We start from the raw sequence: 25,700 nt of genomic DNA, 5'->3' as shown, positions 1-25,700 counted from the left end.
AAAATCTGGAGATGGCCCACTCACCATGATTTAACTGGGCATGGGCCTCTCTTGCCCAGTTAAATCATTCTGAATATCTACACCATTGATACATGGGCTCTCAAGGAAAAGAGTCTACTTCACTGGAACTAAAGGATCCATTGGCCCTGCCAAAAAAATACAAAACACACAAGGCAAGTAATCTCTCTCCCTTTTCTCTTTCAGATCGTACCCCACCCCCCCCCCCCCAACAACATTTTCTTTTACACATTCCTTTCCCCTTCCAATCATGCAGTTCTAGGGCAGTGAATAAATTACTAGCAATAAGGTGGATCATAGTGCCCCAAACAGCAGCAATAGAGATCCTGTTGTGGGGCAGAGAAGCGATAAGGAAATATCTCCTACTGGCATAAATGGGGAGGCCATCAGGGCCTTGATGGGGATGGAAGTTGGGGGAAGGGTTCTGGTATTTCTTGGGTTTTGACAGAAGGGAGGCATATATAGAAATAGAAGCACATTGTTGTTTTGTATTGTATTGTTGAATTTGTTCTTTCTTTCCTGTATTCTTTTCTCAACTTTATCTAACTTTCTTATGTTGTCACAACTCCCATGAGGTTCCCACGGTCGAACACAGTGCATCCAGCGTATTTGGGCAGATGCATTTCAGTTGAAACTCAATGCAGAAAAAACCCAATGCCTAGTACTTATCTCGCAACACAACATGGACAAATTTACCACCATCAACACACCAAAACTAAATCTACCAATCTCGGACTCCCTAAAAATTCTAGGAGTCCCATTGATTGGCACCTAACACTTGAGAATCATACGAAAAACATATCAAAAAGATGTTTCACTCAATGTGGAAATTAAAAAGAGTAAGACCATTTTTTCCAAGGACCGTCTTCCGCAATTTGGTACAATCACTGGTACTCAGTCATCTGGACTACTGCAACTCACTCTACGCCGGCTGTAAAGAACAAATACTCAAAAAAACTCCAAACAGCCCAGAACACGACAGCCAGACTAATATTCGGAAAACCAAAATATGAAAGTGCGACACCCCTACGAGAGAAACTACACTGGCTCCAACTCAAAGAATGAATCACGTTCAAAGTATGCACCCTAGTTCATAAAATTATTCATGGAGATGCCCCAGCCTACATGTCAGATCTAATAGACCTGCCACCCAGGAATGCAAAAAAATCTTCTCGAACATTCCTTAATCTTCATTTTCCCAACTGCAAAGGTCTGAAATACAAATTAATGCATGCCTCTACTTTCTCTTATTTGAGCACACAACTCTGGAACGCGCTACCATGCAATTTGAAAGCGACCAACGAACTGGCCAACTTCCATAAATTACTAAAGACTCATCTCTTTGAAAAGATATACCACAAAGATCAAAGCATGTAAAAATCTCCAATTATACCCAGGAACTTCGAAACGCGCCTAATGTCTTATAATGTCTTCTGCTGTACTACTATCTTGTATTACTTCCATGACCATGTAAACCAAAATCCTTCTGTAAAATCAAATGTATATCCTCTTCTTATCTCCAGTATCCATGATGTATTGTAAGCCACATTGAGCCTGCAAAGAGGTGGGAAAACATGGGATACAAATGCAATAAATAAAATAAATAAATAAATTTGCCCGCAACGGCACTGACCTCCTGACACAGGGAGCTTGGTGCTCGTAGCTCCCATTTCCCTGGATGCCTCTTCCAGGCTACGGCACTCACTGCTCCTCCCCTTGTGAGGGCACGTCCTTCGGTGACGTCAAACGACTTCACCTCTTAGGGGAGAGCCGGGTTGGGTCTTGTTGCCTCAGCTACTACTCTGTTGGTAAGCACTGGTGCATTTGTCTCTTTATCTTTTGCCTGCCTGAACCTGTAAGCCTGAACCTGACTCTGACTTCTGCTAGCCACCTGCCTGAACCTGTAAGCCTGAAACTGACTTTGACTTCTGATAGCTGCCTGCCTGAACTGGTAAACCTGAACCTGATACTATACATTGGTGCTGCCTGTCTGTACTGTACTGCCATTCCTAGACACTACTCTCTGGTCGAGGTCGTAGGCTTGCCTTGTTCCTCTGCCATTTGGACTTGCAACCTGCTCCTGGTACAGTTCCCAATAGTCTCATCTTGCCCAGATCCTATTCAAGTTCTGTTGGCTGCCAGCACCCAGGGGCTCAACAGCTAGAGAACGGCGTCATCACAGGTAAAGCACTGGGCTTTCAACTGCCTGCTTCTGGAACTGAATTCACGCCACCTAGCCTCGGTACCTCTGCTCCTGGAACAGCACAAGGGCTCACAACTGGTGGTAGTCAATGCAACCCATCATGACAACGTGACATATGTTCTCTTCCACTCTTCCTTTAATGCTTGTGCTCTTCTTGTATATGCTGTCTTCCTAGGTCATTCTTCTTGCAGACTCCATACTGTACCTCTTCCTTCTGCACTCACTTCCTCTTATACTGGGTTCTCTCCTTCACGGATAATCCTCCACCTCCTCCTGTGCTGTCTCTCATTCCTCACCCTGGATTCTTACCTATGAAGAAACCTAGAAATCTTTTTTGGTCTCTCTAATGTGTTACGTCTGTGCTCACCTCACCCTTGGTGGCCATAACCGGTGGCTGCTATGAACTGCTATAGACTGTTTTGCTGTTCCTACCCGTTCAGAATTCAGGCCAGTCCAGTCCGGATCTCCCAGACTGCCAGAACTTACTCTTGTTTGTCCCTGATCAGCACCCGTAGCTGCTGGTGATTGTTGCAGCTGAATAACTGATGGTGGGCTTATTAGCCATTTGGAAACTCTCTGCTTGGCCTTTGCATTGCGGTCCTAAGGCCCTGGTATGTTGTGTGCTTTGCACTTCAGCCTGAGTTTTGTTTCCTTGCTCTAGTTCTTGCCTGAATTCTTGCCTGTTCTAGTTAGTCTATGTTTAGTTTGGGGTATTGCTTATATAATGTATTGCTTGTTTCCCAGTCTGGTGTCTTGTTTGTATGTCTTTGCCTAGTTCTGGGTTTGTCTGTGTTTGATCCCTGCTTCAGTGGCTGCTTGCGGCTTTCAGTTCAGTCTCCTGTCTAGCTGTGTTTGTTCCCTGTTTCAGTGGCTGCTCGCAGCTTTCAGTCCTGTCCTTTAGCCTATCCTTTCCCTGCCTTGCTGTCCCTGTTTATGCCTTTTCCCTCTGACCCTCAGTCCCTGTGCTGCCTAGCTGTTATCCAGTCCTGCCCTGTCCAGCAAGTCCTGCCGGCCACCTGAAGCCAGGAGCTCAACTCTTGGTGAAAAGTGGCCAAGTGCATGTGAAGTTTAAGGGTACCTGCTCTGCTTTAGTTCTGCTTGTTTGACTCTGCTGCAACTCCAGTCCGGGGTCCAGTCCTGTTCTGCTTAGTCTCCTGTGTGGGGTGGTTTTGCCTGCCGCTCCTCGGCAGTGGTCCAAGGGCTCACAAACCCTGTTCCAGCTTTGAGTACGTGACAAATGTGTTCAGTCAAAGGCTCAGTTATCAAGCTTAAGCATACTTAAGTGTTTAGCTCATATCTTTTCCCAAGGCAAATTACATTCAGATATAGTAGATATTTTCCTTGTCCCTAGTGGGCTCACAATCTAAGTTCGGATCAAGCAATAGGAGAACACAGGGCATCCCTGATGGGGGGATTGTAGTTCATCTGTATGCTCTTTCCAGAAGAGACAACAAAAAGAACATGATAGACAGTCATAAAACCATTATGTGATGTAAAAGTTAATAGGGATAGTTTATAGGGAGCTATTATCTCTTTCTACAATCATATGGGATTTAGGCAGCAATTGTGGCCCCTTATGCTAAGGAATGCTCCATGAAATTAACTGGTAGCAGATTTAAAACAGGTTTAAGAAAGTATTTTTTCAATCAATATACAATTAAACTGTGGAATTTGTTGCCAGAGAATGTGATCAAGTCTAGTAGTGCAACTAGATGTACAAAAAATTTGAGCAAGTTGCTGGAGGATAGGCCCATTAACAAGTATTAACTGTGTAAACTTAGGGTCACAACAGGGAATGGTTATCTCCATATGAAAGTGCTGAGTACTTCCAAGACTCCCAGATTCTCCACAGCCAGAGACAAGAGGAAGGATTTGATGGACCATTGGTATGTCCCAGTATAGTACATCTGATGTTTGTACCTCAAATCTCTGGATATCTCTTCATACTTACACCTGTTGATCGCTGGTATTTCTCCAGTAATGGCAGATTAGTACAGGTCAGGGGTTTGCTTGGGTCTGTGACCAGTGGTTCAAGTAATATGGTAGCCATGCCAAAACTCCTAAGAATGAAGCAAAAACACTGCAGCTCTGAGACCATTCTCCCAGAACATTTATAAGTTAAACTATCTGAAAGTGTGTAAAGCAGGGCTTCTTAACCTTTTTGTGCCATGGACCCCTACTCAGAAGAATGTATTTCAACTAGGGCTGATTTCAATTAATGTTTTTAATCACAATTAATCTCTGGATTAAAGGGCCAATATCACCCTCTCTCTTGCCTCATGGACCAATATCTCTCACTTTCTCTGCATGTGTCTTTTCCCCAGTTTTCTCTACACACCAAAATTTGATCCCATCCCAGTTTTTGAAGTGTTATTTTGCCCTCAGAGAGCTGGGCAGATGGTTATTTTCATCCCTGTACATATCTTGTAATTTTTTTTCTAACATTGTTTGGAAAGAATAAAAATATAATTACTCCCTTCCCCTGCTGATAGTTTATTTTTCATGCACACGCCTAGTAGCACTATAGAAATTATAAGTTGTCATAGGAGTAATAATTGTTTAGACAAAAATTACATTGCCGCATACAATGATGGAAATATCAACAAACCAAATTCTACATTTGCAAAGGGTTCTAATTAGATAAGCATTTGTTTTATATTTTAAAGTTAATAAGTAGAAATAAAATAAAAGGTATTTCTTGTCTATGAAAAGGTATCATCTTGTTTTCTTTTCTATGTGGACTAACACAGCTACCACAGCTATGTTTTAAAAAAGTGTTGCAGTTCGACCATTCACATGACAACATACAGGAATCGGATGCAACGAGGAAGAATTGACATGCTAGATTCGGAAAATGTGATTGAAGGACTGCCTACTGACCATGCTGCATGGTAAAAAAAAAATGGTAATACAAGCTGTGTGAGAGAGAATCATAGAAGGACATACTGAGAGATTCTGACTGTACTCACTGCAGGAATTTGTTTATAAATCATAATACCATAATATTTAAACCAATAAGAAATAGGAATAATTGATTGATTCATTTTCTTGAGCAGATCACCTGCTCTTTACTGTGTGTCAGAATGCCTTTTATTAACAGATTCCTTGATCACTGCAGTGTATCTGGAGTCCTTTCTATAATGGATTCTTCGATGTGTTTATAAACCTGAAAATTCTTACTTTTCTTTGCCAGATTCCATGTATTCTCTAACTTGTACATCTAGAGAGGCAGAGCTATCCAGGGGTTGGTCCATCAAGTCCCATTCCAAGATCTGGCAGGAAAAGATTAAAGGAAGCAGAAATGTGAAACACAGAAATTTTCATCCCTTCCCGTTTAACAGGGATGAAATGTAGAATCCGTTCAGTGTTAAAAAAAAAACTTACCTTTATCAAATTGCATTTGATGTTTGTTAATACAGTGACTCTTTTTCATGGGGAGGGGGTCTTTGAGCAGGTGGTGGGGAGCCAGTGAGATCATTGTGCAGAATTTGTTGTGTGTTATGATTGGATCTCTTGTATGATTTTTATCTTTTACTATTATTTTAAGGGTGTTCTTTTTCTACTTATATCATTATTTTTTTAGCTGGTTATGTAAACTGCTCTAATTTATTTTTCAAAAACAGTAGTACAGTAAGTCCTAATAAAAGATAAACAAAAATATGCAACAAGATAAGTAGTATATGAGGTGGTGTTCTTGTCAAACTAATTTATCCCAGAGTTCTTTTGACAGATCCATGTTCTACATGTTTAAAACTTTGCTTCAAAATCACTTCATACAACAGAAGCAGATTTATTATTCATTAGAGGAGGATTAGATTTCACTGATCAACATACCCTAGGTTTTCAACATGAAACAACAATTGTAGAACTATTCATAAAGTAATTAAGAATAAGAAACCAAAAAGTCTCGAATGCATAAGTTTCCACATCCTTTGTGATAGCAAACCCAAAGTAGATCCATTTCAAACAATTGTCTTAGCAAGGCCAATAGTAAATTATATAGAGCCCAACTGTGTCCAGTCACAGTTGGGCTGATTCAAATACTCCTGAGAACCCAACCATTGCAGAAAGGTATTCAAAAGAGCGGTGACAAAGGAGACCCTTGTAAAACCCCTAATGAAATTTTCTGGCAATATACCTATACTTGTTTTTATCCTAAAATGTACTTTTCTGTAAGAAAAAGACTGATCCTGATTAAAAATATACCATCCAACCCTGATTGGGCACATCTTACTTTAAGGAGACTGTGATCAACCAAAGTTAAATGCATTAACAAGCTAAATACAATCAACATGACTGCTTTGTTTTTGCTCACATGCATATATACCTTATCTTTCACTCTAACTAGGATAGATTCTGTTCCTGATCCCATTCTAAAGCCCACTTGTCCATCATCAAATCTATTCATGCTCTCAAGATATTCTCCAGGCTGAGATCACTTCCTTCTCTATACTTTTAGCTAAAAAGGGAAGATTGTATATTAGATGACAGTTCCCACAAACAGAGCTATCTTGTGAATTCTTCATAACTATTATAGTAATCAACTCCTGTATTGTGAGACTCAGAGGTGAAGGGGAGGAATATGCAGAAGCTGATAAAGATAAGATGAAATTGCTTAACAAATATTTCTGTTCTGTGTTCACAGTTGAAGGGCCGGGAGCAGGACTGAAGAAGACTAACATAAATAGGAATGGAGGGGTGGTAGTCCCTGAACAATTTTCAGAGGAATATGCTTGTGAGGAACTAGCTAAACTAAAAGTGGACAAAGCAATGGGGCCGAATGGCATATATCCAAGGGTACTGAAGGAACTTACGAAGTTATAGCAGCTCTGCTGGCTTACCTTTTCAATGCTTCCTTAGAGATGGGAATGGTCCTTGAGGACTAGAGAAGAGCAGATGTGGTCCCTCTCCACAAAAGTAGAAATAAGGAAGAGGTTGGGAACATAGGCGCCCCGTCTAAGAGGCTTGGGGAGGCTAAGCCTCCCCAGCCCCAACCATTACCTTCACCTCCCTGTGTCCGCTTGCTCTTCTGGAAAGGCAACAATATATCACAACCTTCCCATCCGTATGTTCCACCCGCTCCCTCACTTGCTCGCTCTGCCTGCCAGCCGCAGACTCTTCAACTTTGTAGCCGCAAACAATATGAAACTGTGGGACCATAGCTCTCTAAGCACCAGTCGCAGCAGCTCTTGATCCCGCCCTAAAAATAAAGGAAGTTACATCATAGGGGGATGCATACAACCTGCAGAGCCACTAGTGGCGCACGGAAAGCTATGGTCCCACAGATTCTCATTGTGTGGAACTTCGAAATTTGAGAGTCGGTGGCTGACAGAAAGAATGAGCAAGTGAGGTAATGGGTGGGACGCATGGAGGGGAAGGTATTTCTTGTTCAGTAGTAGTCCGGCAGAGGTGCGGCTAAAGGACTGAATATTGGTGGGGGATAATGGTGCTGGTTGATATTGGGGCGGGGGACACAGAAAAAGATACGTTGATGCTGGATGGTAGGGTAAGGGAAAATGAAATGTGGTAGTTCTTGATAGAGGGTTGGAGGAAAAAGACTGGACAACAGTGGGAGGGGGAAGAGACGCTGTGATGCTGGATTTTGAGGGGAGGAGAGAGATGAGGCAATATTTTTTTGGCAGATAATTCTCTTGAGTGTAATTAACTTGTATGTTACAATTATAAACAAAGATATGGGGGGGGGGACAAGGGCAGAGGGACATAGTGAAGGGGTCCTTCCTTGCTATTGTCAGAAGTTCTCACACAGGTGTTGCCACCCCAAGGATTGAAACTTGCCATGTCACATTCTATCCCATTCTCACCCTGCCCTAGCCCATCCCCATCCCACTCTGCCCTAGCCTCCCCAAACATCTGAGTCACCGACCGCCTATGGTTGGGAACTACAGGGCGGTAAGACTGGCTTCTGTATTAATGGAAATACTTTTAAATCAGAGAATAGTAAAGTTTTTGGAATCCAGTGGATTACAGGACCCAAGGCAACATGGTTTCACTAGAGGGAGTTCTTGTCAGACAATCTGATTAATTTATTTAACTGGGTGACTAGAGGGAGAGCACTAGATGATTTTTGCAAAGCCTTTGACACAATTCTGCATAGACAACTAATAAATAAACTGAGTGCCCTTGGTATGGGCCCTAAAGTGACTGACCAGGTTAGGAACTGGTTGAGTGGAAGGCAACAGAGGGTAATGATAAATGGAGCTCATTCTGAGGAAAAGGATATTACCAGTGGTGTGCCGCAAGTTCGGTTCTTGGGCCAGTTTAATATTTTTGAAAGCAATATTGCTGAAGGGCTGTCTGGTAAGGTTTGCCTTTGCCCTGATGGTGTGGATAGCACAAGGAAGGAATTAGCAAAGCTACAGGAATGATCTGGAATGTGGCAGCTTAGATTCAATGCTAAAAAATGCAGGGTCATGCATTTGGGCTGCAAGAACCTGAGGGAACACTACAGTTTAGGAAGTGAAGAACTTTTGTGCAAGAAAGAGGAGCGGGATTTAGGTGTGATCGTATGTAATTATCTTAAAGTGGCCAAACAGAAAAGGGGATGGTGAAAGCTAGAATGATGCTTGGGTGCATAGGGAGAGGAATGGCCAGTAGGAAAAAGGAGGTGATGATGCCCCTCTATAAGACTCTGGTGAGAACTCATTTAGAATACTGCTGTGACAGAACAGTGTATTTTAAGCCTGTAAAAGGTATTGGGTATTTTCTGCAGTGTATTTCTCCAGTTTGGCCAGCAGATGGTACATGTTTATGTTCTGAAGCTGCTGCACAACTAAGGCTATTTTCTTTGTTTAAGCCTTTTGGAAAGGCAGTCTGCAGTATACTTTCAAAGATTGTTGTTCTGGGCTCTGATTGGCCCAGGAGCTCCATTTCATTTAGAATATACTGGCTTTTGCCCCAGTCTTAGCCAAGAAGAAAAGAAAGTAGGATCTCTTTGCTGACGCTCTGTGAACAATTCTATGTCCTGATCTTCCCAGATACTACTAAGATAGTAAACAAATGTCTAGATTGTTTTATAATTGATCCAATTTCAGTTACCTGTTATTGTTTGCTGATTGCACTTTTTCTGTTCATTGTTCAATATTTTTAAGACACTAAACAATTTTCAGTTTATTGCCTCTGCTTGTCTGGATTGATAAAGAATCATGGTGGTTTGTGTGTTGGGTCTGTGAGTGCTTTTTAGGAACAGTGGGACCACTGGGAGTGTGGCTCCAGTAACCTAGAAATCACTGGGGATAATTTGAAAGTGGGAGACTAGCCCAGCGGAAGGAGGGTGCTAGCGTACAGCACGAGCGGTCGGTGCAGGTGGACCTCAGCTGTCCTGAGGACAGACCCTCTAAGTGGCCGCGGGGTAACCCCAGGTGGGTGGCTAGGCGTTTCGTGACAATTGTGTACAATTCTAGATACTGCACCTTCAAAAAGATATAACAGGATAGAATCAGTCCAGAGGGCAGCTAAAATAGTCAGTGATATTCATCATAAAGCATATGGGGACAGTCTTTTGTACTCTTTGGAAGAAAGGCGGAAGAGGGGAGATATGATAGAGACATTTAAATTCCTATGCGGTATAAATGCATAGGATGCGAGTCTCAACTGAAAGGAACCTCTGGAACGAGGAGGCATAGGATGAAGGTGAAAGGGGATAGACTCAGAGGTAACCTGAGGAAATACTCCTTCACAGAAAGGGTGGTGAAATCATGGAATAGCCTCCCGGTGGAAGAGGTAGAGATGAAAATATATCTGAATTCAATAGAGCTTGGGACACGTGCATAGGATCTCTAAGGGAATGATAGGGAGAGTAGATGGTATGGATGGGCAGACTCAGGGCCGTGCCAACACGGTAAGCGGAGTAAGCACTGCAGGGGGGTGCTGACCTCTGGAGGGTGCCGTCACGGTGCTTACCCTCGCCGCTTACCTCAGCTCCGCGCTGCCCTGGGGGCTTTAAATCTTTTACCTCTGACAGTCGCAGCAGCTGAGCAGCGTCAGTGGAAGCACTGCCGACATCTCCAGCCTCCCTTCACACTCGCTCGTTCGTTCCCTCTGTGTCCCGCCCTTGCAAGGAAATGATGTCAGAAGAAGGCGGGACACTGAGGGAACAAACGAGCGAGCGCAAAGGGAGGCTGGAGACATCAGCAGCGCTTTCACTGATGCTGCTCAGCTGCTGCAAACGTTGGAGGTAAAAGATTTAAAGCCCCCAGGGCAGCGCGGAGCTGAGGTAAGGGAAGGGAAGGGCAGAGAGGGACATGGATGGGAGGGCAGGGCCCAGGGAGAGGAGAAATTGCTGGAAATGGAGGGGAGGGGAGAGAGGAGAATTGCTGGATATGGATGGAGGAGGGAAGGGCAGAGAGGGACAAGGATGGGAGGGCAGGGCCCAGGGAGAGGAGAAATTGCTGGAAATGGAGGGGAGGGGAGAGAGGAGAATTGCTGGATATGGATGGAGGAGGGAAGGGCAGAGAGGGACATGGATGGACAAGGATGGGAGGACAGGGCCCAGGGAGAGGAGAAATTGCTGGAAATGGAGGGAAGGGGAGAGAGGAGAATTGCTGGATATGGATGGAGGAGGGAAGGGCAGAGAGGGACAAGGATGGACATGGATGGGAGGCCAGGGCCCAGGGAGAGAGGAGAAATTGCTGGACATGGAGGAGAGGGGAGAGAGGAGAATTGCTGGATATGGATGGAGGAGGGAAGGGCAGAGAGGGACAAGGATGGACATGGATGGGAGTGCAGGCCCAGGGAGAGAGGAGAAATTGCTGGACATGGAGGGGAGAGAGGAGAATTGTTGGACATGGATGGAGGGAAGGGAAGGGAAGACAGAGGAAGGAGATGCACATGGATGGAGGGGAAGGGAGAGAGAAGAAATGCTAGGCATGGATGGAGGGGAGGGAAGAGAGAGGAAGGTGATGAAATGAGGGAAAAGGAAGAGATGAGAAAAACTGCACATGGATGGAGAAAATAGGCAGAAGCTGGATCCACTGGACAGTCAAGTCTGCGGAGGACCCAGCTTTTACTTATGGATATAGAGCAAGAAATGAAGAAGAAAGGAGGAAAGTAAAGAAATAAATGGAAAGGAAGCCCTGGAAACGGAGTTAAGAGGACAGATAGCAGCAGAATCAGATACTGGGCCAGCATGATCAGAAAAAGAAAGTCACCAGACAACAAAGGTAGAAAAAAATCATTTTATTTTCATTTTAGCGTTTGGAATTATGTCCACTTTGAGAATTTACATCTGCTATCTTATTTTGCAATGTATAGCAATTTGTTTCTAAGAATATTGCTGACAATTCCTGTCAGTGTGGCAAGTGGTGAGCGATCATTTTCACGGTTAAAAATCATAAAAAATTATTTGCGATCAAGTATTTCGCAAGAAAGGCTTGTAAGCCTTGCCATGATTGCTATTGAGAATGATATATGTGCCCAGTTAGATATCAAAGATTTAATTACTAATTTCGTGAACATGAAAGCACGAAAAGCTAAGTAGTTGTAAACCCTCTATTTGTTGAGCAATCCCACAAAGATGCACTCCATCTTTCAGCTCCTATTTCCTTTGCATCTTGTGCCACACGGGGGGGGGGGGGGGGCGCCAACTGATAGTCTGCAGGGGGGCACCAGAGACCCTAGGCACGGCCCTGGGCAGACTGGATAGGCCATATGGTCTTTATCTGCCTACATTTTTCTATGTTTCCATGTTTGTTTAGGCATTTAGGTGAGTGAGCACCTAAACAGAGTGTCACATGGGTAAACAAAAGACAGAGAAAGAGTGGGGGAGGATATTCCAACAGCTGTTGCAAGTATTCATAGCAAGTAACTGGGTGAAAAATGGTTACAAGATGTTGTATCAGTAGTACTTCACCTCTGTACAATTACACAAGATATATCGAACACTGAGAAATCTGTGCTTGTGAGGGTGTGGGGATCAGGACACATTTAGTTGCAATGCCCTAAGATGCAGACGTTTTGGGGGGGAGAGAGATTGGGAATAATTGTAGAAATTACAAGAATTACTGTACCTCAGTGCATGGAACATTGTTTGCTGTTATGATTGGGGTCTGAACCCCTCTCAAACTTACCTCTTTCCTGGGAGTCAGCTTCTTAGCTGGCTTCTGTTTCTTTTCTCTGTCCTTTCTGAGCTGGCTCTGTCTCTTTGTGCTTGCAGCTTCCAGCAGCAGGGCTCTAATTGTTTCATTATACTGCACCTGTGTGGGTAGTCTGAGTTGCTCTAACTCTATTTGGGTGTACTGGCTTCAAGTGTTTCACGGTTTTGCATTGGTGTGGGTTGGGCCTCTCTGGGTCAGTGTGCTTTTGCCTAGGTCTAGGGAGTGTGACATCATCAGGGAGGGCCTTGATAAGGAAGTGGTGTTGTTTCCTTCAGGGCCTTTGCAACAGTGGTGTTTGCTTTAGGTAGGGTGGTGCAGTGTGCACTTCTGACTTTGTGTCTAGTTTCCCTGCTTGCTTTTGCTAAGGGCCAGGTTAGTGTTAGTGCAGTGTGCACTGGTGACTGTGTGTTTAGCTTTCCTGCTTTTTCCTTTGGTTCCCCTGCTTTTCCCTCTTGGTTTTGGCAGCATTGCTGTGTGTAGGGCTTTGGAAGCTCTGTTGCTGATAGAAGTACTTCAGGGTTTGGTGTTGTTAGGAACACTGCAGAGTTTGCTGTTAGAAGTACTTCTGGTGTTTGTGCTATTGGGAGCATTGCAGTCTTTGCTGTTGGTGTTTGGTGATTTAGAATCACTTTTGGCTTATGTGTTAGCTTCCCTTCTTTTTCCTTGTGGCTCCCCTGTCTTCCCTTTTAGTGCTAGGAGCTCTTCTGGTTGCTTGCCAGAGTAGTGCTTAGGAAGCACCTTGTTAGTTGTATCTAGCTGGCTAGAGCAGTGCTTAGGTAGCTGGTTAGTTCTGTGTTTAGCTTATTAGTGTAAAGCTCTGCTTGTAGCTTGGTGCTTAGTAGCACCTGTGTTAGCTTTGTGTTTAGTTCCCTGCTCTGTTAGTTTAGGGCTTAGGAAGTCCCTTTCTTGAGCAGGGCTTAGGAGCTCCTGTTTAGTATAGGGCTTAGGAAGTCCTTTTGTCAGTTTACTGTTAGGAACACTCCTGCTGGTTTAGGGATTGGGAGCACGTAGATCAGTTTAGGTTTAGGAGCACTTCTGTTTCCAGTCCTGGTCCCTATGTCATCCGGTATCCAGTAAGTCCTGTCGGCTACTCGAACCCAGGAGCTCAACTTCTGGGGGGCTTAGTAGCTAAGTGCAGGTGAAGCTGTGTGGACCAGTCCAGTGTGCTCCAGTCCCGTGTTCCAGTCCTGTGTCCTCCAGTCCGGGGGACCAGTCCAGTGTGCTCCAGTCCAGTGTGTTCCGGTCCGGTGTGTGTTCCAGTCCGGGGGATTGCAGTCCAGTGTTCCAGTCCTGTGTCCTCCAGTCCGGGGGATTCCAGTCCATGTGTTCCGGTTCGCTGGGCAGTGCCTGCAGTCCCTGCCGGTGTGTTTACCCAGTGTTGGTTGGTGGGTTTTGCCTGCTGCTGTCGCTCCTCGGCAGTAGCCCAAGGGCTCACGTTTGCTCCAGAGCCCAGCCCCGCGGGCTCTGAACCTGAGAACCTGACATTTGCTTAATGTGCATGTCCCCCAAGTGTGATCCTCTGTGTGAAAATTGATAGTAAATGATTTTATGGCCAGTTGCCTAGTCTTGGTGGCAGTGTGGAAACAACTGGAGGTTCCTTCATTAGTGAAAGTGAAGGCAACATTGGACTATGTGAACCTTATATCTACATTGACTGTGCTGCATCGAGCAAAGTTGCCTTGTTTAATAAGGTATGAGATACCTATGAGAAATGTTGCAAGTTCCAAATGGAAAGAGAATCCTCAAAAGAGACCTCAGACAGTGTAGCTTAATTTGGAATACTTCGCCTATGAAAGAAATTACCTCTTTAGATGTGCTGGGGGGATAGAGAGGGTGGGATTGAGGGGTGTTGTATGTGGTATTTAAAATCAAAGCCACCTGTGAATGTTATGTTGGCATAGTTTATTATTGACATGTTCTTATTCTTTGGCTTTGTAAAGGCATTTTCTAATTTAAAATTATAAATAGCCTTATACTACTGTAGGCAATTTAGGAGACAACCTGCTCCAGGAAAGAATTAATAGCCCCTACAACTAGATCTAAATCTTATCTGAACATCCATCACCAAATAGGATGGAACTGAGTCCAACAAACAGTTGATGGCATGCATTGAATCAAGAAACTTCTTTAATTGGAGCTATGACAGAAATATAAAAACTTCCCAATACTCCCTTCTTCCTCTGCTTCTCAACCACAGAACTAATCTGATCATTTTGTCCTGGAATCCCAATCCTCCCCTCTCCCATCACTGGTTACTTCACCCCAAACCTAACCTGAGCATGTCTCCAAAACATCATTCAGCTTCAGGTTCTGTCCCTTCTCAGTAAAGTGAGCTGCTAATATTTATATGTCAGGGCATCTATCTGATCCCATATATATACCCTGTTAGGTCAAATAAATTCTTTATTATATACATTTTCCTAGACTTGTTTACAGCTTCCTCGGTCATGGTGGAGAAGAAACCCCTCTTGGCTTTTTGAGTTGCACACGGGCATTTGCTTCTTTTCGCTATAGTTTTTATCTTTTATTTCCCCTATTTACCTCAAAAGTATTTCAATACATATACCTCTCTATATATATTTAGGCAAAACCCACACCATATTTGTTGCTTTGCTCCCGCCTTTTTATATCCTTACTAAGTTATGGCCTCCAAAACGTAACACAGTATTCTAAGAGAGAATACACCAATGACCTAGAAAACAGCATTACCACCTTCTTTCTGCCAGTCATGCATCTTTAGCCCTTCTGGCTTTTGTAAGCATTGTAATAAAACTGTGGCTCTGCCTTTATACCACTTACAATGGTGTCAAGTCAATTGTACAACATTTGTGTTTCTGGGGCACAGGTAGGAGGAGTGGGCAACATCCCGACTACCTATGGGGTCCTTTAACCAAGATGCGGTAAAAAGGGCCCTGCACTAGCAGCAGGGGCTATTTTTGTCATGCGTTAAGGCCCATTTTACTGCATGGCATGGCTATGTGGTAAGATTTCACTTACTGCGTGGCCATGCGAGGGGGAGAGCACTTAACACCACCCATTGAGGTGACATTAAGAGCTCTCACGCTATCCTGGCAGTAACCAGGTAGTGCATGGCACTGCCCAATTATCACTTAGCACCTGCAGAAATATTTTTTCAATATTCACACTAGTGCAGGAAATGGTGCACACTGGGGCTGAACTACCACCAGTGCCCACATTGGGCTGGTGATAGCTCCAAATTAGCGTGTGGTAAGCCTGTGTTGGGCTTACTGCTGCTTTGTAAAAGGGCTCCTAAGTTAACTGAGCACATATGAACTGGAAGTCAAAATAAGCCATCACCTGAAGAGTCAACTTTTACAGAGGAACATTTATCAGCAGAGGGACACTTTCATATCAGTCTTGCCAATGAAATTCTAGAATGTGTGAGTAACCTTAACTGGCTCTCCTTGCAGGAAACATATCTGAATATTTTACTGCTCTAATTGCCTCCTGCTCATGTTTGATCTATTCTTACTTTACACCACCTTGAGTGAATTCCTTCAAAAAGGCGGTAAATAAATCCTAATAAATAAATATCACAAAGCCTGAAAGCCTAAAAAGGTTTTCATACAGGATCATAACCTTCAAGGACTCTTACCTCGTTCCATGTGGGTTTACGGCACTTTTTCAAAGCTTTTGTTCTCTTTTCCACATCTGAGAAAGTATTAAATTTATGATTGTTAACAAAGCCCATCTGGTTATCATAATCTTTACCCTCATCTTTTATTTCTAAAACCATATTTCTATGTTATAAAAGATTGAAGGTGAAATACATGTCAAATACTCTAGATTAGGAATATAACAATATAAAAACACTGCACACAAAAGATATAGAATTTTGACCGTGAATCAACAACATAAGGAAAATAAAAACTAATCATATAGTAAAAAATACAATTGAAGAAATACCCAATATCAAAAAATTGAAGAAAAATACAAGGTTTAACAAAAATCACAGCCTTATTCTCTCTTCTCATTACCAAAATTGATTACTGTAATATCGTCTACTCCAGTTTACTCTTACATTGCACAAGAAATTACAATCTATTCAGAATATAGCAATAAAATTGTTGTATCATGCAAAGAAGTTGGATCATGTTACCCCCTTGTTTAAAGAAAAACATTAGTTACCAGCTACGTAGAGGATCTATAAGATATTATTACTCACTTTTAAAGTGTTTAAATTGGGTGCGCCAGATTATTTGGCTGTTCTCACTTTTCCTTATACCCCAAAGCGTGTCCTCAGATCAATAAACGACTATCGATTAGTTTTTCCGGGACTAAAACAGGCACACTTTGAATTTACGAGGCACAGTGCTTTTTACTTCACTGCTCCTGCTTCTTGGAATAGTTTACCACTTAGTATATGCTCTCTATCCTCCATTAAGTAATTCAAGACAGCTACAAAAACGTGGCTATTTGAGCAGGCATTTGACCCCTCAGCCAGTCTCTCTCCCGGGCATATTTCCTAAATTTTTAGATGTACTATTTACTAATGTCTTTTTGTTGTAATAATGATTAGTTCTGTCCTTTTGTGTGACTGTTTCGCATTTCTTTATGATATTGTAGTTCCTTTTCCATTTTTTTAAATATTAGGATTGTACACTACCCAGTTTTGCGTGTCAGTATGGGTGGTATAGAAATTCTAAATAAACTGTAATCAGTGATGCAAGATTTCCCTTGATTAAATCGTTGTTGGCTGTCTCACTAATCTATGCTTATGTATATGGTCTGTAATTTTGTTCTTTATAATATTCTCTACCATTTTGCCTGGCATCAACATCAGGCTCACTGGTCTATAATTTCCTGGATCACCTCTGGAACCCTTTTTAAAAATTGGCATTACATTGACCACCCTTCAATCTTCCGGTACCATGCTTAATTTTAAACATAAATTACATATTACAAACAATAGTTCTGCAAGTTCATTTTTCAATTCTATCAGTACTCTGGGATATATACCATCCAGTCCAGGTGATTTGCTACTCTTTAGCTTGTCAAATTGCCCCATTACATCTTTCAGGTTACAAAGATTTGTTTCAGTTTCTCTAACTTGTCAGCATTTAATACCATTTCTAGCACTGGTATCTCTTCTACATTTTCCTTGGTGAAGACTAAAGCAAAGAATTCCTTTAACCTCTCCACTATAGCCTTGTCTTCACTGATTGTCCCCTTTACCCCTCGGTCATCTAGAAGTCCAACTGATGCTTTAGCCAGCTTCTTGCTTCTAATATACCCTCTAATATCCCTCTCCCAACCATCATTATTCATTCTTCTTTAATTTACAACACACTATTCCAACTTACACACTCTACCTACTTCCTCCTCTACTACCTTCCTCCCTTACCCATCTTACTTACCCACTTTTATTGTTCACCTCTTTATATACTGTATTTAGCTGTTCTATCCTTTTTGTGTTATCTTTTAAACCTATTATATATTATGTAAGCCGCATTGAGCCTGCTAATAAGCGGGAAAGCGCGGGGTATAAATGTTACAAATCAATACAATAATGCCTTGGTATCGCTCCATGGTGCGACCGCACCTCTAATATTGTGTTCAATTCTGGTCGCCGCATCTCAAAAAAGATATAGTGGAATTAGAAAAGGTGCAGAGAAGGGTGACAAAAATGATAAAGGGGATGGGACGACTTCCTTATGAGGAAAGGCTAAAGCGGCTAGGGCTCTTCAGCTTGGAGAAACGGCGGCTGAGGGGAGATATGATAGAGGTCTATAAAATAATGAGTGGAGTTGAACGGGTAGATGTGAAGCGTCTGTTCACGCTTTCCAAAAATACTAGGACTAGGGGGCATGCATTGAAGCTACAATGTAGTAAATTTAAAACGAATCGGAGAAACTTTTTCTTCACTCAACATGTAATTAAACTCTGGAATTCGTTGCCAGAGAATGTGGTAAAGGCAGTTAGCTTAGCAGAGTTTTAAAAAGGTTTGGACGGCTTCCTGAAGGAAAAGTCCATAGACCATTATTAAATGGACTTGGGAAAATCCACTGTTTCTGGGATAAGCAGTATAAAACGTTTTGTACTTTTTGGGATCTTGCCAGGTATTTGTGATCTGGATTGGCCACTGTTGGAAACAGGATGCTGGGCTTGATGGACCTTTGGTCTTTCCCAGTATGGCAATACTTATGTACTTATGTAGAATGAGGACAGATAAAAGTAGTATGGCAGGAATTTATAGTTTATTATTAAAAATGATAAAACAGATAATCATAAACCTGACACATGCACGCTCTGGCAGCCACCTGCATTGGGTAACATACATTCATCTGAAAGAATTATTAGATGTCACATAAATAAAAATTAAATAAATATAATATGATCAAGCCATGAACCAAACTTTAAAAAAAACAAGACATGAAAGGTGTGTAGTGATATACAATCATCTAACCAACAACTTCCAATAAACTATCTGCAGTTATAATATACTATACAATGTTCTTAGTACAATCATTGCAAAAGAAATTTGGATTTAAACCACTTTAAATCTAAACAATTATAACAGACTATAATAATGAATTTTCTTGTAACTTTATCACTAGAGGTACGGTTATATTATTCAAGCACTAGATCTTTAAGAATCCCCATATGTCACTAAAAGCTACAAACACCATATTAATGATTTATTTATGACATTTCTATCCCACAATTATCCCAAACAAGTTTGTGTTCAATGTGGCTCACATTAAAAGTAGAACATTTTATAACAAATCCAAGTTACTTTAGTTATAAAGACAGAAACTCATGTGAATACAATGTAATAACAAGAATAGAATGCAATAAAATCAACAGGAATAAATACATCTTAAAGACTGAACAGTGAATTTGTTGCTTTCATCAATAAGAGATGATCTTAATAAATAAGTTTTTAGCAATTTGCAAAATATGAAATAGTCAGTTGTATGGCAATTGCTTAGGAAGGGAGTTCCATCTCTTAGTATATTGATAGGAGAATCCAGCATTATGAATTGCTTTGTACTGAATTTTATTGCAATTTGGGAAGTGAAGAACCAGGAAGCCTCTGGAAGATTTCAATGCATTGCACATTGGCAACTCAATAAAGTTCTGCATATAAGATGGAGATATGCTATATATTATTTGATAGGCAAATACACATAATTTGAAAGTGATGTGTGCATTTATTGAAAGTCAGTGTAATTTCAGTAATAGTGGAGTTGCTTTAGAGTAGCAGAGAGCTCTGAGTACAACCAAGCCATGTTCTGGGTAGTTTGTACTTTTCTGACTAGTGAGGTTTTATGTCATTGCAGTAGTCAAATTTAGATAGAACTAGTGATTGGGTCAGGGATATGAAAATTGAACTTGGAAAGTATGGTCTCAGTCTTTTTAATTTCCATAGCGATTTAGAGACATTGGATACTTAGTCTGGATGCCTGTGGTTCAAGCGATAATTGTTGGTCAATTGTTACTCCTAGGATTTTCATAGTGGACTGTAATGCAGTGACTGCAACCAATACAGACATCCCATCTGCAGACAAACTCGCTAAATACTTCAATGAAAAAATTACAAACTTACACAAAACACTACCCCAGGACAATACTAATATCAAAAACTTCATCAATGGTTTGGATCCAAACCCTGGAGAATACCCAGCTGACCAAACTTGGTCAAACTTCACACCCCTCACCATCTAAACAGTCACCCAGGCGATCAAAAGGTTCTCCAACACCCACTGCAAATTGGATACTTGCCCCAGTTACCTACCAAAATCTGCCCCTGACTGCTTCATAACAGACCTCACAACTCACCTAAACTACATGCTCCTACATGGTCTTTTCCCTGAGGAACATGGCAACATCCTACTCACCCCAATCCCTAAAGGTACCAAGAAAAAAACAAGTGAACTTGCCAACTACCGCACAGTTGCAGCTATCCCACTAGCAGTCAAACTGATGGAGAGCATGGTGACCAAACAGATTACTGACTACATGGACAAGTTCTCAATACTACATACTACTACTACTACTATTTGACATTTCTAAAGCACTACTAGGGTTACGCAGCGCTATATAATTTAACATAGAAGGACAGTCCCTGCTCAAAGAGCGTACAATCTAATGGACAAATGTACAAACAGTCAAGTAGGGGTCGTCAGATTGGGGCAGTCAGGATTTCCTGAAAGGTATAAAGGTTAGGTGCCAAAAGCAACATTGAAGAGGTGGGCTTTGAGTAAGGATTTGAAGATGGGTAGGGAGGGGGCTTGGCATAAGGGCATGAATCACAATAGGGATTTCGTCCCCTCCATAGTACCGAAACTGTGCTAATCACAATCCTGACCAAATTCAAGCAGGAAATAGCCACAGGTAAAAGCATACTCCTCCTCCAATTCGATATGTCGAGCACATTCAACATGGTAAACCACAATATACTACTAAGACTCCTAGACTACTTCAGGATTGGTGGAAATATACTTAGTTGGATCAAGGGTTTTCTAACCACCAGAACATACCAAGTGAAATCAAACTTAAACATGTCACCGCCTTGGAAAGCAGACTGTGGAGTACCTCAAGGATCACCACTTTCACCAATACTCTTCAACATAATGACGATCCCACTGGCCAAGTCCTTATCAAAGCAAGGCCTCAACCCGTTCATCTACGCAGATGATGTCACAATCTACATCCCCTTCAGACATGACCTAACAGAAATCACCAACAAAATCAAACTCTGATTGAACACCATGGACTCATGGGCAAACTCTTTTCAATTGAAACTAAACACTGAAAAAACACACTGCTTCATCCTCTCAACAACAACAACAACATTTCTAAAGCGCTACTAGGGTTACGCAGCGCTGTACAATTCAAACATAGAAGGACAGTCCCTGCTCAAAGAGCTTACTATCTAAAAGACAAGAGAACAAACTAAAGACAAGTGAACAATCTAGAGGACGAGTGAACAGTTAATCTGATAGGGTGGATAGATTGGGGTATTTTATATTTCTCGAGCAGTTAGGCGCCGAAGGCAGCATTGAAGAGGTGAGTTTTAAGCAGAGATTTGAAGATGGGTAGGGAGGGGGCATGGCGTATGGGTAAAGGAAGATTATTCCAGGCATAGGGTGAGGCAAGGCAGAATGAGCGGAGCCTGGAGTTGGCAGTAGTGGAGAAGGGTACTGAGAGAAGGGCTTTGTCCTGTGAGCGGAGGTTGCGGGCGGGAACATAGGGGGAGATGAGGGTGGAGAGGTAGTGAGGAGCCGCAGACTGAGTGCATTTGTAGGTAAGGAGGAGGAGCTTGAATTGTATGCGATATCTGATCGGAAGCCAATGAAGTGATTTAAGGAGAGGGGTGATATGAGTATATCAGTTTTGGCGGAATATAAGACGTGCAGCAGCGTTCTGAACGGATTGAAGGGGGGATAGATGGCCGAGTGGGAGGCCGGTGAGGAGTAAGTTGCAGTAATCGAGGCGAGAGGTAATGAGAGCATGGACGAGAGTTCTGGTGGTATGCTCAGATAGGAAAGGGCGAATTTTGCTGATATTGAGGAGGAAGAAGCGACAGGTCTTGGCAGTCTGTTGGATATGCGCAGAGAAGGAGAGGGAGGAGTCGAAGGTGACTCCGAGGTTGCGGGCAGATGGGACGGGGAGGATGAGGGTGTTATCAACAGAGATAGAGAGTGGAGGAAGAGGAGAAGTGGGTTTAGGAGGAAAGACAAGGAGCTCGGTCTTGGACATGTTCAGCTTCAGGTGGCGGTTGGACATCCATGCCGCAATGTCGGATAAACAGGCCGATACCTTGGCCTGAGTCCTCCGCAGTGATGTCAGGTGTGGAGAGGTATAGCTGGGTGTCATCAGCATAAGATGATACTGAAAACCATGAGACGAGATCAGCGAGCCCAGGGAAGAGGTGTAGATTGAGAGAGGAAGGGGTCCAAGGACAGAACCCTGGGGAACTCCAACAGATAGTGGGATGGGAGTGGAGGAAGATCCATGGGAGTGTACCCTGAAGGTGCGGTGGGAGAGATAGAGGAGAACCAGGAGAGGACAGGGCCTTGGAACCCAAAGAGGACAGTGTGGCAAGAAGTAAGTCATGATTGACAGTGTCAAACGCGGCGGAAAGATCGAGGAGGATGAGGATGGAGTAGTGACCTCTAGATTTGGCCAGGAGCAGGTCATTGCAAACTTTAGAGAGTGCCGTTTCAGTCGAGTGCAGAGGGCGAAAACCGGATTGAAGTGGATCGAGGATGGCGTGAGAGGAGAGAAAATCAAGGCAGCGGCTATGAACGGCGCGCTCAAGTATTTTGGAAAGGAAGGGTAAAAGAGAAATGGGGCTGTAGTTGGAGGGGCAGGTAGGGTCAAGTGAAGGTTTTTTGAGGAGAGGTGTGACAACGGCGTGCTTGAAGGTGTCGGGGACAGTTGCAGTGGAGAGAGAGAGATTGAGGATGCGACAGATGGCGGGGGTGACGGTATGGGAGATGGTGTTGAGTAGGTTGGTGGGGATGGGATCAGAGGAACAGGTGGTGCATTTCGAGGAGGAAAGAAGGTGGGAAGTTTCATCCTCGGTGATCTCAGGGAAGGAGGAGAAAGAGACCTGGGTAGGTTGGATGGGGGAGAGGGTTAGAGGGTGAAGAGGAGGTGGTGGCTTGGTCGTGAACTCAAGGTTGATCTTTGCACTTTGTCGCGGAAATAGTCGGCCAGTGATTGAGGAGAGAGAGAAGGGGGAGTAGGAGCGGGGGGCACTTTTAGGAGGGAGTTAAGGGTGGTGAAGAGACGACGAGGGTTGGAGCTGAGAGAATTGGTCAATTGGGTGTAATAGTCCTGTTTTGCACGGAATAGGGAGGAGTGGAGGGAGGATAGCATGAATTTGTAGTGGAGGAAGTCTGAAAGGATACGAGATTTCCTCCAGAGGCGCTCAGCGGATCGGGTGCAGGAGCGAAGGTAACGGATGCAAGGAGTCAGCCAGGGCTGACGTACAAACCCATAACCTTAATCACCCCAGCACACACCCTCCCTATCTCAGACAGTCTGAAAATGCTCAGTGTTACAATCGATCATAACCTCACATTCAAGAGCCAAGTGAACTCCACAACAAAGAAAATGTTCCACTCAATGTGGAAACTCAAATGTGTAAAACCTTTCTTCCCGAGCGAAATAGTTCGCAACCTAATACAATCAATGGTAGTAAGCCATGCAGACTATTGCAACAGAATCTATGCGAGATGCAAAGAACAACTCACAAAGAAACTTCAAACCGTTCAAAACACGACAGCCAGACTGATATTTGGCAAATCGCGTTTCGAAAGTGCCAAACCCCTCCGAGAAAAACTGCACTGGCTTCCAAATCAAAGAACGCATTACCTTCAAAATCTGCACCCTGGTCCACAAAATCATCTACGGCCAAGTCCCAGGATACATGACAGACCTCATAGACTTACCAATCAGAAACTTAACCAGATCATCTCAAACACACCTAAACCTCCACTACCCAAACTGCAAAGGACCTAAATACAAAACAACCTATGCATCTAGCTTCTTCTATATAAGCACACAACTATGGAATTGTGGAGGAGTGGCCTAGTGGTTAGGGTGGTGGACTCTGGTCCTGGGGAACTGGGGAACTGAGTTCAATTCCCACTTCAGGCACAGGCAGCTCCTTGTGACTCTGGGCAAGTCACTTAACCCTCCATTGCCCCAGCTATAAATAAGTACCTGTATATGTAAGCCGCATTGATCCTGCCATGAGTGGGAAAGCGCGGGGTACAAATGTAACATTAAAAAAATGCATTGCCAAAAGTTGTGAAAACAACCTACAACCACCTAAACTTCAGGAAATCACTAAAAACCAACTTGTTCAAAAGGGCATAGCCCATTGACCCAACATAAATACCTACACTCGCAAACACAGCAAAACCAAAGCTTGTAATGGACACTACATAACCTTTCCTCATCCTGACCCCCATTGTACCTGTAACACATGTACCTTTCTATGACTACAATATCACCTTGTATTTATTTCTCTAACGGACAAGGCAAACGCCTTTATGGTACTAACAGCCTTATTTTCGAAAGTGATAGGCGCCCATATTTCGACCCAAATCGGGAGATGGGTGCCTATCTCGCAAAGGCGCCCAAATCGGTATAATTGAAAGCCGATTTTAGACGCCTGCAACTGCACTCCGTCACGGGAACGAAGTTGACGGGGCGTGTCGGAGGCGTGGTGAAGGCGGGACTGGGGCGTGTTTATCAGCCGAGCAGAGATGGGCGCCTTCGGCCAATAATAGAAAAAAAATGGCCATTTTTAGCGCGAATTTAGGTCACTTTTTTTGGACCCTTTTTATCACGAACAAGTCCCAAAAAAGTGCCCTAATGACCAGATGACCACCGGAGGGAATCGGGGATGACCACCCCTGACTCCCCCAGTGGTCACTAACCCCCTCCCACCCAACATTCACAACTTTTTTCCAGCCTGTATGCCAGCCTCAAATGCCATACCCAGCTCCATCACAGCAGTATGCAGGTCCCTTGAGCAGTTGTTAGTGGGTGCAGTGGACGTCAGGCAGGTGGACCCAGGCCCATCCCCCCTACCTGTTACACTTGTGGTGGTTAATGTTGAGTCCTCCAAAACTCTGCAAAACCCACTGTACCCACATCTAGGTGCCCGTCTTCAGCCATAAGTGCTGTGGTAATGGTGTAGAATTGTGGGTAGTGGGTTTTGGGGGGGATTTGGGGGGCTCAGCACCCAAGCGAAGGGCGCTATGGACTTGGGAGGTATTTAACTTTTTTTTTTACTTTTTACAAGTGCCCCCTAGGGTGCCCAGTTTGGTGTCTTGGCATGTGAGGGGGACCAGTGCACTACGAATCCTGGCCCCTCCCATGACCCAATCCCTTGGATTTGTTCGGTTTTGAGATGGACGCCTTTGGTTTCCATTATCGCTGAAAAACAAAACCGCCCAGCTCAAATCCGCACATATCCGATGCATTTGCCGGGCAATAACCGTATTAATGAAAAAAAGATGGCTGGCCATTTTTTTCGAAAATACGGTCTGTCCCGCCCCTTCACGTACCCGTTCTCGGACATAGACGCCCATGGAGATGGGCGTTCGCGTTCGATTATGCCCCTCCACGTAAGCCACATTGAGCCTGCAAATAGGTGGGAAAATGTGGGATACAAATGTAATAAATAAATAAATTATCATTTCCCTAAAACAACATAAAATTCACTGGATAATGAAAACTGTTACCTATCAACCCATGCAGTGTCTGAAATTTAGCTTAAAAAAAACATAGTTTAAAAAAAAACCCAGGACACTGATCCTATATTCATATAGGAAATAGCAATTATTACTACTACTCATTTCTATAGTGCTATACTAGAG

General features: G+C 43.2%; 1 protein-coding gene across 1 annotated transcript in view; it reads right to left on the bottom strand.

Moving 5' to 3' along the window:
* The window catches only part of FER1L5 (fer-1 like family member 5), a 382,389-nt gene extending 375,008 nt beyond the window's left edge, over nucleotides 1-7,381 (bottom strand). The window contains 3 exon segments of the mRNA XM_030202486.1: nucleotides 4,173-4,281; nucleotides 5,402-5,493; nucleotides 7,223-7,381. Of these exon segments, the coding sequence (XP_030058346.1) occupies nucleotides 4,173-4,281; nucleotides 5,402-5,493; nucleotides 7,223-7,381 (360 nt within the window).
* Between the last annotated feature and the right edge of the window lie 18,319 nt (nucleotides 7,382-25,700).

Source organism: Microcaecilia unicolor, chromosome 4, assembly GCF_901765095.1.
Source record: "Microcaecilia unicolor chromosome 4, aMicUni1.1, whole genome shotgun sequence".
Taxonomy (NCBI): Eukaryota; Metazoa; Chordata; class Amphibia; order Gymnophiona; family Siphonopidae; genus Microcaecilia; species Microcaecilia unicolor.
The sequence above is the reverse complement of the archived record's forward strand: the minus strand, read 5'-3'. Positions and strand labels throughout refer to the sequence as shown.